Consider the following 13,569-nt stretch of genomic DNA (forward strand, 5'->3'; position numbering starts at 1 on the left):
TAGCAAATAATGTGTAATTTACCTTATGATATAAAATATGATGCATTATAGTTTAATTAATTGAATAACTACTATTATGTATAGTAATGATATAGTTTACTACAGATTTTTCTGTGCTTATTTTATATATTTTTATCATCAATATGAAAATAAATGTGTGAAGTATTTGTTATTTTCTCAGGCCAATGTGCATGCAGTGAAATGCTTCTCAGCAGCAAGGAAAACTAAAGGAATTAGATTCAGAGTTTTTGCTCTCTACTGTCTGTGTGAAAGAAACAATCCAGATGGCTTCTGCAAGTAAAAGAAATTCTGGAGGTACAAAATTTCATTCACTAGATTTGTCAGTCATAAGATCAAATCAGGTTTTGATCCATGCTTATCAACAACATATGATACCATTCTCTTTGCCTTCCACTTGCCAAGGACTGTGTGGCAAACAATAGGTGAAAAACAGGGGAAAATAGAATGCTGAAAAATTTGGAGTTAATTAATGCACTGCATATTAATTCTGCTTCTCTGCTTGCTTCCTTAAAGAATCTGTCCTAAGTGCAGCATTTCTCTTTATAACAGAATTTTTCTTGTCCTTGACATGGAGGTTGAACGGATATTTGTAAAAAACATCCTTAAAAAAAAAAGGACAAAACTTAAAAAGTAGCTGGGAACTGGAAGATAGAGTCAGTGTCTCCAGGGCACTGATCATGAAACCTTGCCTCCTCTGAAATCAAGCATTTCTTGCATCACTACACAATTTGGTCATGTTGTATTTCCCAGAACGTTCATATATTCTCCACTGTCCCTCACTGGGAGATCCAAACTGAGGTTGACTCTGCTCCTTTCAGTCACTGGGCTTCTAAGAGAGCACCACACATGGGACTTTTTCTATAAGCTCCATACATTTCCTATATGTGGTTTATATCTTAGAGAATGAAATAACACTCCTTTCCTTGGGTGTATTAATGAAACTGAGATTTTGACCACAAAACCACCAATGATAAGAAAATGCCAATGTTAAACTACAGCTGGCCAGAGAGTATGCAGGGTCATGAACAAATGCTTTCAGGCATTTTTTGCCCCAAGGTTTTAGTTCATATTTTGCTGTAGGACTTTTTCCTGCGCTCATATTATGATTTATATTGTAAGATGGTCTGTCCCTAGTCATGTTTACAACCTGTCTAAATTGAATGCCATTTACAGATCTCATTAGGGAGCTGGTTACTGGTTTTCAGAACACTAATTGTGAAGTTAAATGAGACCAGGCTCCAGAAGTTAAATGATTGGTTAAATATGACAAAGGCTCATGGTATCTTCCAAGTCCCCTACACTGTCACTAACATTTGTTTACAGTTTGGGCCAGTTGCCAGCAGTATCACTGGCATCAGGGAAGTATGGGCTGGCCCTATGTTTTATCTCCTTGATTTGTTTTTGTCTTCTCTAATTGTAATGTGCTTTGTGGCCATTTAAGCACAGAAACCCCAACACTTGGCAACAATTTCCAGTTCAGGCAGGTCTTTTTAAGAGATAAATTGGCAACAGATTAAGTAAAAGTGCTCTTCATTTCTCTTTGATTAGTGAGAACTCAAGACACGTTTTGCCCTGAAGGTGGAGTCTGCAAGCACGGATTCTTCATCAAATCACCACCCCTTCAACTTCTCAGCTCACAGGTATGCTAGCATAGATTAGTCATGTTCCAGGAATCCCTCAACAAGCTTCTGTTATTTCTGCTATCCTGAATTTTAATGGGAGACAAATTGCTTTCTCTTTGGCAGAATTCCTGGAAAAGGCGTTTTTTCATCCTGTCCAAATCCAGCAAGGGCGATTACATCCTCAAGTATCTAAAAGGCCAGAACATAAAAGGCTCCATAGCTGTCGATCAGTATGTAACTCAAATGCTTCACCTTTTTATTGTAAATCATGTATCAACACTGATTGTACAGGCACTTGTTCCTGACTGACGTTCTTCATCCAAATCCTGCTGAAGTCCAGAAAAGAATCCCTTGGGCTTCTGTAGGCTTTGGGTGCAACTGACAGTGTTTGATAGAAGTAGAAGCAAAAATCCTAAATTGCTTTGATGACATCTGATACGTTGAAGTGAGTGATTGTGGTGAGGGGGTATCTGCAAACCAGACATCTTGGCTCACATCACAACACTGTGATCCCAAAAGCTGTGTTCCTGTAGCAGAAGATATTTTATCTGCTGTGAGGACAGAGCTGTGCATTCACTCACATGCAATAAGGATGGGCTACACTACTCTTAACCACAGCACACAGCATTTCCTACCTGATGGCTTTGCAGAGTGCTTTGCAAGTTGGGCAGAGGTCTCCTGGCTTTCACATAGCCCTTTGGGCTTCTCCTGGCTGTCCCACTGCCTCTTATTGTGTTGAGGAATAGCTCTTGGCTCATTTGGGTCGGTTTTTTCATCCCTACTGCAGCAAGGCTGGGTATCATCAGCATTATACTACCACCCTCATGGTATACATACATGTAATGATTTTACCAGTCAGATCTGGAGCTTAATGCTCCTGATACTGTTTGGGCATGGACATCGCTGGACTCATGTTGCTTTTGTGATTCTTTCATTAAAAGGATTTATATTGTGAACCTTTTGAAAAACAATTCCAGTTCACTCAGTGGTATCAGGTTACTCTATTACCATTGTTGTTGCTATTACTATTTTTACTAATTTAACTTCTTGGAAATTAATAGAAGTAGTGCTTACACTTAACTATCCATTAAGAGTATTACCTGTCTGTTCCTCTTTCCCTCCATTAAAATACTATTAATGTACAATTAGTTTCAAATCAAAGTTATTGTTCTATAGTAGTTCAAGAGCAACTGACAGGAATTTTTCTTACTATCATTTATTTTCAAGATTCTGTGTTAGACCAAACAACCCCTTTTTTCAGACATGAGAATCCAAAATCTGAATGTGAGTCTCTGCAAAAGATGATTCCATGGTTTTGCTTGAAAGTTTTCTTCACTGAAAGGCCATCTGTTTTGAATGTGTGCACTTCTTTTCTTGAGAATAGTTTTTTGTGGAAAAATCTTTACCTTTTACCACACAGATCTCATGATATTATGCTGTGCATAGCGTAAAATACACATGTGTGTGAGTGCATGTGTGTATGTATAGATATATAGCACGTTTCATATGGTTATCTTAACAGAATCATAACTACTGAAGTTGGCATAAGTAATTCTGAAGTTATGGAAATGGTGAGGAAGATGTTTAAATGCCTTCCTGAACAGGTGATGTCCATCCGTACTGGAAAGAGATGTTACTACCTCATTGGGAGCAGCAGGTAGGCATAGAAAGATGTGCAAATGCAATATGACATTATATGACATTACAGCTAAGCTAATGTAACACAGAGTCACTGCCACAAAGCAAGGTCCCACTCCTTAGCAACTGTTCCCATCCCTTCCTGTGCCTCAGCTACTGGTGGTGCAGCTCTGGGATGAAACGATTCAGCTGGTTGATCCAAAGGAATACTGCTCTCTTTTTTTGGCTAATTTTTTTTTCCCCTGTGGCCAGGTTAATTTTTGTTCATTCCAACAGGTGAGCTAACCTTCCCTGCAGCCACACTGCTGAAACATCCAGCATGGGAAAGTAGCAGGATCATATGGCCGGGAAAAGGGATAGCAGCAGCAGTACATCAGTGTGGCAGTGCTATGTCAGACTGTACCAGTTAAGGGTCAAGGGAGAGCAGAGAGCTTTGTTGTCTCACCCAGCAGCTCCCAGGAGTTTGGAAAGCTTCTGCTCTTTATGGATTAATCACAGGAAATAATCTTGCCCTGGAAAGTAGGTTGTTAATCAAGGGAAGTAGATTGGAGGGGAAAATTTCCAGAAGGAACGACTAGGGCCTTTACTGCAGCAAGGTGGCATGCTCCCTGCTCTCCCAGGCTGCAATCCAGTCCTCAGAAAGGGCAGAAACTGCTTCTGTGGTGGTGATCATCCAAAGCTCAGTTAGATGAGAAAAGGACACTTGGCACAGTGCTCCTCTGTTGCTGCTCCCCAGCTTCTTCTCTGTGGTTTCCCAGTCACAAGTACATCAGGGATTTTTCTGCCTTTATGCAGAAGAGCAGCTGATGTGTGAAAGGCTGATAAGTGCAGAAGAAAAACACATACCTGTGTGTTACTTGAGCGTGGCACTCCACGCCTTCCCCCAGGGCACTGCTCCCACACCCCACGGTCAGTGAGAAGCATTCCAGAATTAATCCGAATAAATCAAGCATAAACCAGGGGTCCTTTCATGGTGTGTTTCTTATCCTGCTTTCCCAAACTCATTCCCAAGCCTCCTTTAACTGTCTTTGTGGCAGGACTCGGCAGAGCAGCGTTACGTACAGCAAATGAAGCAGAAAGCAGCATCCCACCTTTCAGTCTCTCTCCCCCTCTCTGTGTCTCTTGCACATACACACAGCCTCCCATATACCTTTTCACTCCCAGACCTGGGCTGTACCTCCCTGAGGTCAAACTTTGCCATCTGGCTGAGCCCTTCCTTGAAAGAAGGGTGCAGATCTTCCCTGTTGGGTTTCAGGAAGCATTAGTTTGGGCCCTAGAGCAGGAAGTGCTTTGGCAAATGGGTTTTCTTTGTGTTTTACCTGTGAGGTTTTCACTTCTGTGGTTCCAACCTACAGGCAGGAAACTGAGGACTGGGTCTCTACGATATCTTCAGTCTGCGAGGAGGCCAAGAGAGGAGGATGCTGCCCACAGGTGACACATTACTGCTCTTGATTTTAGACAGAAGTTTGTCATTTCACTGGAAACCTGTGCAAAAGAATTTCCACTGATTTTGGCCTTGCAAGCTGAGTCTTGCCTTGCTTAATCAGAAATTCATTTTCTTATCAATCCTGTACCCTGACTGTATGCACTAAGCAGGCATTGCTCAGTCTGCCTGCGCTGGGGGTGATTTTACATTGTCTGAATCTCTTTGAAGATGAAGCCACATGGAAATTAGGAGGTGGCTGACATTATGAGGCAATGGATCGCCCCTTTGATGCATCTGAATGAAAACGTGTGTTATTGTTACCTCGTGCCTTTTGGTTGTATTTACTTGCTGTTTCACAAACTGATCCCCATCTAGTCTGGCAGTGTAGGAGCAGCTGCAAGCTCTAGTAGTTCAAGCTCAGGCCCAAGTTTCTGCATCTTGTCAGCCTAGCAGTTCAGACTCAGTGCACTAAGCTACTTGCATCCCTGCAGCTTCATCTCAGCTCGAAGTGCAACCAGGGCAAATTTATATCTGCCTGAAAAATGCCATGTAGACAACTCTGAGCTACTAGAGTAGTGGGATGGGTTGGTGCCTTGTAGTCCACGCTCACTATATGCCTTCCTTCTTACACTGCTGTCACCTTATTCCTAGAACCGAGATCTTCCAAATCCAGAAGACAGAAGCCGGTCCTTCTCTCTGCCAGTTGCCTTGAATTCTGTAGATACAATCAGTTTCCTGGAAAGGCAAAGTTACCAGAAGGTAAACAGATTAGCCATCCTTAATAATGAGCTTGCTCCTAGGGGTGACGGTGGAATTTTATTTGTATAGCTGCTTTTTTCCATCAAAATTTGTTCAGAGCTTGTGCAATGGGTTCCCTGGGTGGTCTGTGCTCTCTGGTGGGGTTCCCAAGTAGGACTTGGATTATAACATCAGAGATTCCCCACAAAGGAAGAGCATTTTGAGGAAAGCCTATGTGTAAGTAAAGGCAGGTGTTGATGGCAATGAGAAACTATTCACTGGCTGTCTTAACTGACTGGTAAAGATTAGTGTGCATAAAACAAGCCCCTGCAGATCTGCTTTGTATGCCTTTGCAAAGCCATGTGATGATTCTTTTGACAGCTGCCTCCCACATTCCTCCTGTTTGATGACTGTGCTTTTCTTTATCTCTCTTCAGGCTGTAAAGCCTAGAGTGGAGTTAAGGTCCAGTTCCTCTGTGCCTTCCAGACTGTCACCCTCAATATTTAAATAGAAAGGGAGGGAAGCATTACTGCTGTCTTAGAGCAAATGCAATCCCTGTCCTCTGGTGACAGGCTGAATATAAGCCAAGGGAGTGTTGGTTTTCTCCAGTCACAAAGTTGTGTGTAAATTGACCAGCTGGAGGAAGCTGAATGCGGGTGAAGCACCTTTAGGAGTCAACTTTTTTCTATTGTATACAGGAGAATGGTGCCTCAGAAGACAAGAACAGGCCTAATTCAGATCCTGGCCTTCATCAGGCTCAGTGTGACCGACCAAGAGGAGTTTCTCTAAACCTGGTGAGAACAAATCAAACTGCTCTTGACTTGCTCAGTCAGCAGAAGTGACTAGTGGCTCTTATGTCACCTGAGTATCTCTAACTACAGGTTATTCATCTACTTCCCCAGCAGACTGAATTGGTTTTCACTATGAAATTTTCCTAAATATAGTCTGTTGTCTTGTTTAGCACTGAAAATAGCCTTCTGAGAACTTGTTTGGAAACCCCTTTTTTTTACTTTGTTTCTTAGAAGCAGATCCTTATTTCTTCTGTGCAGCAATTGCAACTTGTGGTAGCTCTCACAAATTTGATCAAGAAAGCTCAAGTTACACTGCTTGAGGATTTGCTCTTCCCATCACGTTTCTGCAGTCTTCCTAAATGGCTTTTTTCTGCAGGCTCTGCCAGCAGCAACTGAATAATGTAATTGAACTACAGGATAAGGGCTTGTTAAATTGAGGCACACCTCAGGACTGACCTTCTGTAAGCATAAATAACTTCAAGTAATTTAGCTTCCATATCTGGCACAAATGATGAAAAAAGCTAATGATGATGAATTTTCCTGTGTATTTTTGGCTAAGTGTTCTGACCTGCGTCCCCTCAACAAACACCTGCAGCAGTTTCAGATGGTTTGCACCCCTGGATGACTGCCTTTGCAGCAGAGTCAACAGACAGCACAACCAAGGCACTGCCAGACCAGTGTGCAGTTTGGCAGCTGAGTTTAAACCCTTCTTTATTAGCAGTTTATACATTGGACTATGATCTAGCATGGCTGAGATACAAGGAAAAGCTCTGTTCTGCTATCACAGGGTGGTAAATCATGTGCTGCAGTCACCATCCATGTGTACGGGCTGGCAGCAAGTATGACATAATACAGCTAAATTTAGTGGAAAGTAGAGAAAATTGGTGAAGCTGCACTGTAATGCCATGGGCAGTGAGCACAGCTCAGCTGATGCACGGTACTTCATGAAGCTGCAAGAGCTCATTTCTGAGTCTGACTTCTGCCATGCCTTGAATTAACTCATAGTCAGTTTTATCCAGTGCTGCTCTGGATGCACACCAAGGCTTTGTCTCTGTCTCTTACACATGCCTCTGCTGTCTCATTCATTAATTCTTCTTATACTTATGGTGCCTCAGATAGCATTTATTGTACGCAGCTGTTCAAACTGGGACAGGCTGACCAGAAGAGTTAAAAGATAAAGAATTTGAACTTCATCCTTTTACCCTGAAGCAGGAAGCTTATATTTCTGTTTAAGCATGTGTGAAAATAAATAGTTTGCCGTAGACCTAACACAACACAAAATTACTTGTTCATTCGACAGAAATATTTCCCTTGCCTCATAAGTTCAGCATCTACTAACATCTCTGGATCTATTCTCTGCTCAGTGACGTCTAGACAGCTGACTTCCACAGTAATCCCTTGAATTTGCATCCTGTTAGAAGTATGACTCTGCCTTTCTAGTACCTGATTCATTTTATTTTTATCAGTGGTTCCCTTGCCCAGGCTCAGCTCTCTGTCAGTAGCCATTACCCATGCAAACAGGCCTGTCAACCTCAGTTGAGTCCAGCCATGCAGGCAGGGACACAGCCACCCAGGAGCGGCCTGGGGACCTGACTCCCTTTCAACCCACATTTTTGAGCTACATGTGACTCAGCAATAGAGTATCAGCTGTTCTGACACACAGTTTTCAATACCTGAAATTCCCCAAAATAAGGAGCCCTGACATGTATCACCCTGTAATGTTTGTTACTCTATTGTAGGCACTGAGGCATCTTCACCAGGTGTCTGGCTTCAGTATCTGTTAGACACACCTAGGTTTTTGAAAAAGAAGTTTCTCTGTCCAAAGGCAACACCTATCTTTTGTTTGACCCTTTCCCTTAGGTGCCTAAAACTTAACAATCACTGAGTTTGAGCTGTTCTCCAGGTATCGTTTCCATCTGGTGCTACAGACAATTTTCTCCATCATCTTGTTCTCTCTCATGTAAATCCACACCTTGGTTCAATAGAGACTTGAAGAACGTGCTTAGCTGTATGTCTGAGAGTTATTGAACACTGAGGTTAGTTAACTGCATTGCTCTGGTTGGAAAGCATCTGGAGGGACTGAGATGTCAGCAAACAGCTGTAGGGAAATGCAGTGCTGCTGCAGCTTAACCTTTTTCCTGTTGTCCCAATAGCCTGCAGTGGTACCAAGAGGGGACACTGCATTTGGCAAAAGGTAGTAGCCACTGTCAGTGATTGGAGGCTCGGTTTGGGAAACTGATGAGTGCTGTCTCCTCTCTGAAAGTTCCTAGAAACTGAAGGATCTCAAAACTTCATAAAATCACCTTCTCTTCCCCCTTTTCCCTGAGTGTTTGCTCATTTGATTGACCCAAAGCCCCTGAAAAGTCACTAGGAAACCCATTCATGACTTTACATCGTTACCACAGCACCAGTCTCATTTCTTCTGGGGATATGTTATGCACTTCTTGAAGGACCATTTGTAGGTTTCTTCTCATTCCTACAGCAAGTGCTTTTTATGTCATTTGTACCAACAAGGAGCAAAAAATCAGCTCTAATTTTTATTCAATGCCAGTTTCTTCTCTTCATATGTAAGAGAGTAATTAATTTACCTTGAAAACAGCAATATATTCTGTGGCATATTTAGCAATTATTAAAACGATCACCATGGAAACCAAGGCTGTAAGTGGAGAGATAAAAACCAGTCGCATCACAAACATGGCATGGGGAATTGTATTGGGAGGCAGCAAAATACTAATGACCATACTCCTCATTATGGTGAAGTCAACAAGGAGACATAAAAACGAGTAGTTTATCTTTGTGGCTTAGAGAGGTGAACTTGGCAGGAGGATTAATTTATCCTTGACTGACTTAATTGCTGCAAACTTAGTATTTCAGTTATTTGTGAAGGCAGAGAATCGCTCAGGATGCAAAGGGTTCAATGCCAGTTCTTGATCCCTCTAGGGTATGTTCTAGTTCATGGGGAAGTATGAGTCAATAGACTTTTCATTAGTGAGGGAAACCCCAAATTCATTCTTTCCTTGATAGCAGTTAAACAGTGCTTGAAAAGGACAAATATCTCCAGATCAACTTCTAGATTATCTACAATTTTTTTTCCTGGTGTGAGGATTTTAGAACTGAGTGCAAAAAGAAAATCTTTTCAACACAAGTGACCCTAAATACAGACAGAGTCACACATGAAGTGTTTAACCCACCTGAGTTTTAAACAAAATAACAGGCAGTGAATATGCAGTTAGTTGCAACTGCCTGGTTGCCACAAATTCATCCATGAGAAGTACCAATATCAGTGGCCAGTTTTGTCCCTATGTGGTGGGTCTCAAAAGTACAAGTAGGAGCACAACTACAGAAACCTTGTTTCTAAAGCAAACTGGCTCTGAGAACATCTTTCTTCAAGAAGAAACACGTCTTCCAATGTTTTCTCTGCATATTTGCTGGTTCTGCTACTTCTCCATGTAATTGAAAAATACATGTTAAAACAATCTGTAACCTGCTAAATACCCATTCTTTTAACAGGACAAGAATCTGAGGAAAAGTGAGGAAATTCAGCTGTCATCAGATACAGATGAAGACATTAAAAATGACGAAGAAGACTATTACCAAACTCCCAGCAATATTTTAGCAAAGGTAGTTCATCAGTTGTGAGTTCTGCTGGTTTGTTAATAGCTCCAAGGACACATGAGACATGTAATGAGCCAAAGAGGAACTAGTATCTTGCAAAAGAAATCCATAGATAAAGCAGTAGGTGATAGAGCTTTCATTTATAAAAGGAAAAACCACTAGACTCATTCAGACAATCTTTCTGGTAGAAAGTGGCATTTTGACAAAAACATTGCTGATTTTGTTGACATTCCCCAAGTTGACTGTTTCATTGTAAATGGCTTTTGCCTATTGTATTATAGGACATCTTTTTTCAATTTCTAAAACTTAATTTCTAAAACATAGCTGTAAATTATTTTTATTTAAATTGGGTTTTTTTAAGTTGCCAGGAGTTGGACTTGATGATCCTTATGGTTGCCTTCCAACTCAGTTGGAATTCCATTATATATTCTAAAATACAATTTTATATTATATTCCATTATATATTTTAAAATATAATACTGTAGAAGCACCAGTAAGCTGCATAAATCAAAACATGGCTTTAAAAATAACTGTGAAACATTTTGGTATTGACATTTCACTGTGAAGGAAAGGAGCTGGAGGAATATTGGTAATGTTAAATTTTGGCATCTAATTTGGGAGGTGATTTCTCTAGGCTTCCAATGCAGTTAGTGGTCAGGGGAAGCTAACTGGTCGGTCTTCTGCCTCTTTCCAAAGCCTGTACAGCTAACTGAAGTACATTAGCCATATGATTTTGTCATATAACCTGAGTGATTTAAGCACATCCAAATACAAGAGTCTTTTTCAACTTGCTTAAGTTAAAATGACCCAAATTTTGGTGGTAGTACTTTAGAACGCAGCTGGTTGTGTCCTAGCCTTAAAGGGAAGCAAATGGTAGGGGTAATAATACCAGATAACATTCACTTCTAAGTTTCAACCACATTTCTAGCTCATGGTTTCTGGGAAGTGACTTACACAGGGACAGCCAAGCTGTATTAGCCAATGTGTTTAAACAGCATAAGCTCTAAAAAAAAAAAAGAAATTAAGATTTTTTTTTTTCTGTAGGCGAAGCTAGAATAGAATCACAGGCTCATAGAATGGTTTGGGGTGGAAGGGACTTTAAAGCCTATCCAGTCCCAAACCCCCTGCCATGGGCAGGGACACCCTTCACTACCACAGGGTGCCCAAAGTTCCATCCAACTTGGCCTTGAACCCTGTCAGGAGTCTGGGGCAGCCACAGCTTCTCTGGGCACCCTGTGCCAGGGCCTCACCACCCTCACCAGGAAGAATTTCTTCCTAAGATATTTACATCGTATGTTGCTGTGTCTTTCCAACAGTGCAGCACTGAAGTAGCAAAGCCCGAAACTACAGCTGAGTCTGATGTCCCTGTGCAAGAGAACCCGGTGCAGGAAAACCCATTTAAGGAGAACATTTATATGCCAATGAAATCCCTGTAAGTAACAATTTAATTAAATTTTTTCAAATTAAAAGTGACATAGTGGTACAGATAGAGCTGCTCTTTGTGGTATTCACGTAACAAGATCTAGACTCTGCATCGTGTTTGAATGAGTCCTTCTGGTTCACAAAGTTCAGAACTTGTGGGAATACCAGAGTGAAATTCAAACTCATCATCATGAAATTTTAACTCATGTTGCACACTCATGCATTTAGACAGGCTCTGACTATAGGATGCTGACTATTGTTGACTCATACTTTCTCTAGACTTGACGTAACGGTCCAGCACTTTACTCAGATACTGCAGCCAAACTCCAGAAACCTTTTGGACAAAGCAGGCAGCGTTATCTAGTGGTTACAAGAGAAAGGCTGACATGGGGCATTAGGTCCTTGTTTGTCCAGTAAGAAGTTATGTGATCCTGAGGAGGTTTTCTTTCCCTTTTCCCCTGCAATGAATGTGCCTGATGCTGTGCACTGCTGCAGGCACAGTGTTTGGCATGTCACAAAGAAGAACGTGAACTTTCTGTCACGGTGGTAGTGCCACAAGGAAACTACAATCTCCACCGTACAGCATGATAAACTAAAGTGTGCTACCCAGTGAAACCAAAGGACCATCAATAGCTATGGCCTGCCACCTACAGACAGTCAAGTCCTTTGCCACGTAGTCAGAGGCAATTGGAAATGCAGACCCACAAACCAGTTTATTCCAATAGACTTACTCAGGCTCATCTGTGTCTTTGAGGGCCCCTGGAAGGAATTACTATAGAAACCTCACAAGTCTGTGCTATCTGAGTTAAAATATACCAAGAGCAGCTTTTGCTACTAACCCCAGTCCTGTTTGGGGTGTGGAGGGGAGTTGGCATTATAAAAGCTCATCAAATAAACCTAAAGAGCATTCAAGCATGTTTGAGTTGCATCTCCCAAGGGACAGAATTACATCCCTGCAGAAGCCAGTACAGCCAAGGCCAACAATCTGTACTCAGCTTCTTTGTCAAGGCATGTTGTTAGCTGAAATGTTTTCAGGCTTAATAAATGGTCTTCAAGTACTTAAAAGGTTTATTTTGGGATTCGTGGTCTGTTTTTAGAAGGAGTTTATTTTACTTAGTTGTACTTTTGTCCACTGGATATTCTACAAGAACTTGTTATTCCTTGCTTCACTGATGGCTGTTTGATCCAGCTTCAAACGCATCAAGGGTATGTGGAATGGCCAAACCAGTCCATTTTTTATCACCATTCCTCTTCAGTAGGTTGCTGGATGAGAGTTGCCAGCTCACATGTGAATGTGATGGGCTCCTGTCACTTCCCAAATACCAAGAAAATGGTGCATGTCCAAGAGACTTGGAAGCAAACAGAGACACACAGCTCCCAGAAAGCAGTACCAGCCAGCAGCCAACCCTTCAGAGAAGGCAAAATTCCTTACCACTATCAGTGGTGCAGTTGACTATATTGCTTAAGTAAGTGTCTTCTCCATTTCCCCTATGGATTTCCATTGAGGTACTGGTAGAGCATGACTGATCTCTGATGTTCTCTCTCACAGTCAAGTTACAGATAAGACCCAGCTGCAGAAGTTGGATATACTTGTCCCCCTGGCTGATATTAACAGTTACCTAAAGCTTATCGAAGCAGCAGGGCAGATATGGTAAGTTCTGGATGGTTTGTGATGGTGCCTGACAGATATTAATGAGACAATTGGTGTAGGAATGGAAGTGTGCAACCACACACAGTATTGGCAGTGCAGAACAGGGCAAGGTCAGTGTGTGCTGGTACTTCAGTGATTCCTTTCTGCTCTTTCTTACTCTCCCTGTGCTTGAGTTCCTCTTTCAACTGCTGTTGAAAATGGCTCTATGGAATTGAGATCCCTTGACATGCTGTGTAGTAATGAGTGTGGAAGTCCCACCCTAAAAGCTATTCTTCTAATATTGGTGTGAAATCCCTCATTATTGCTAGTCAATTTTACCTCTGATTTGGTGAACCACGGTGCATGTCTCAGAGATACAGCGAGGGGATATATCTTGTGATAGGGTAAATTGGGCCATTCGACCAAAAATCTTGCAGGCTTTAGTATAGGTGGCCATGTCCTTTGCTATTGGTGATAAAGCCAAATATTAGGAAGCACAAGGGATAGACTTCAAGTCCCATTTATTTGACTTCTGTACTCCTGTATGTACACTTAAGTCTTATGAAGGAAAAGGGGATTTGTGGAAAGAGGTGACAGTACTTAATAAAACCTGTCTGTCCTTGTGAAGGGTGACAACACAGAACCTACAGACAGAGAGGGACCCAT

At 41.7% G+C, this 13,569-nt stretch overlaps 1 protein-coding gene across 1 annotated transcript in view; it reads left to right on the top strand.

Moving 5' to 3' along the window:
- Positions 1 to 284: 284 nt before the first annotated feature.
- The window catches only part of PLEKHS1 (pleckstrin homology domain containing S1), a gene marked incomplete at both ends in the record, with an annotated part of 15,928 nt that continues 2,643 nt past the window's right edge, over positions 285 to 13,569 (top strand). Inside the window, 11 exons of the mRNA XM_084265119.1 lie at positions 285 to 315; positions 1,570 to 1,661; positions 1,767 to 1,873; positions 3,166 to 3,300; positions 4,637 to 4,712; positions 5,359 to 5,466; positions 6,144 to 6,239; positions 9,747 to 9,857; positions 11,168 to 11,283; positions 12,530 to 12,739; positions 12,823 to 12,924. Of these exons, the coding sequence (XP_084121245.1) occupies positions 285 to 315; positions 1,570 to 1,661; positions 1,767 to 1,873; positions 3,166 to 3,300; positions 4,637 to 4,712; positions 5,359 to 5,466; positions 6,144 to 6,239; positions 9,747 to 9,857; positions 11,168 to 11,283; positions 12,530 to 12,739; positions 12,823 to 12,924 (1,184 nt within the window). The remainder of the gene's footprint in view (positions 316 to 1,569; positions 1,662 to 1,766; positions 1,874 to 3,165; positions 3,301 to 4,636; positions 4,713 to 5,358; positions 5,467 to 6,143; positions 6,240 to 9,746; positions 9,858 to 11,167; positions 11,284 to 12,529; positions 12,740 to 12,822; positions 12,925 to 13,569) is intronic.

This window comes from Gallinula chloropus, assembly GCF_964237585.1.
Source record: "Gallinula chloropus genome assembly, chromosome: 5".
Classification (NCBI taxonomy): domain Eukaryota; kingdom Metazoa; phylum Chordata; class Aves; order Gruiformes; family Rallidae; genus Gallinula; species Gallinula chloropus.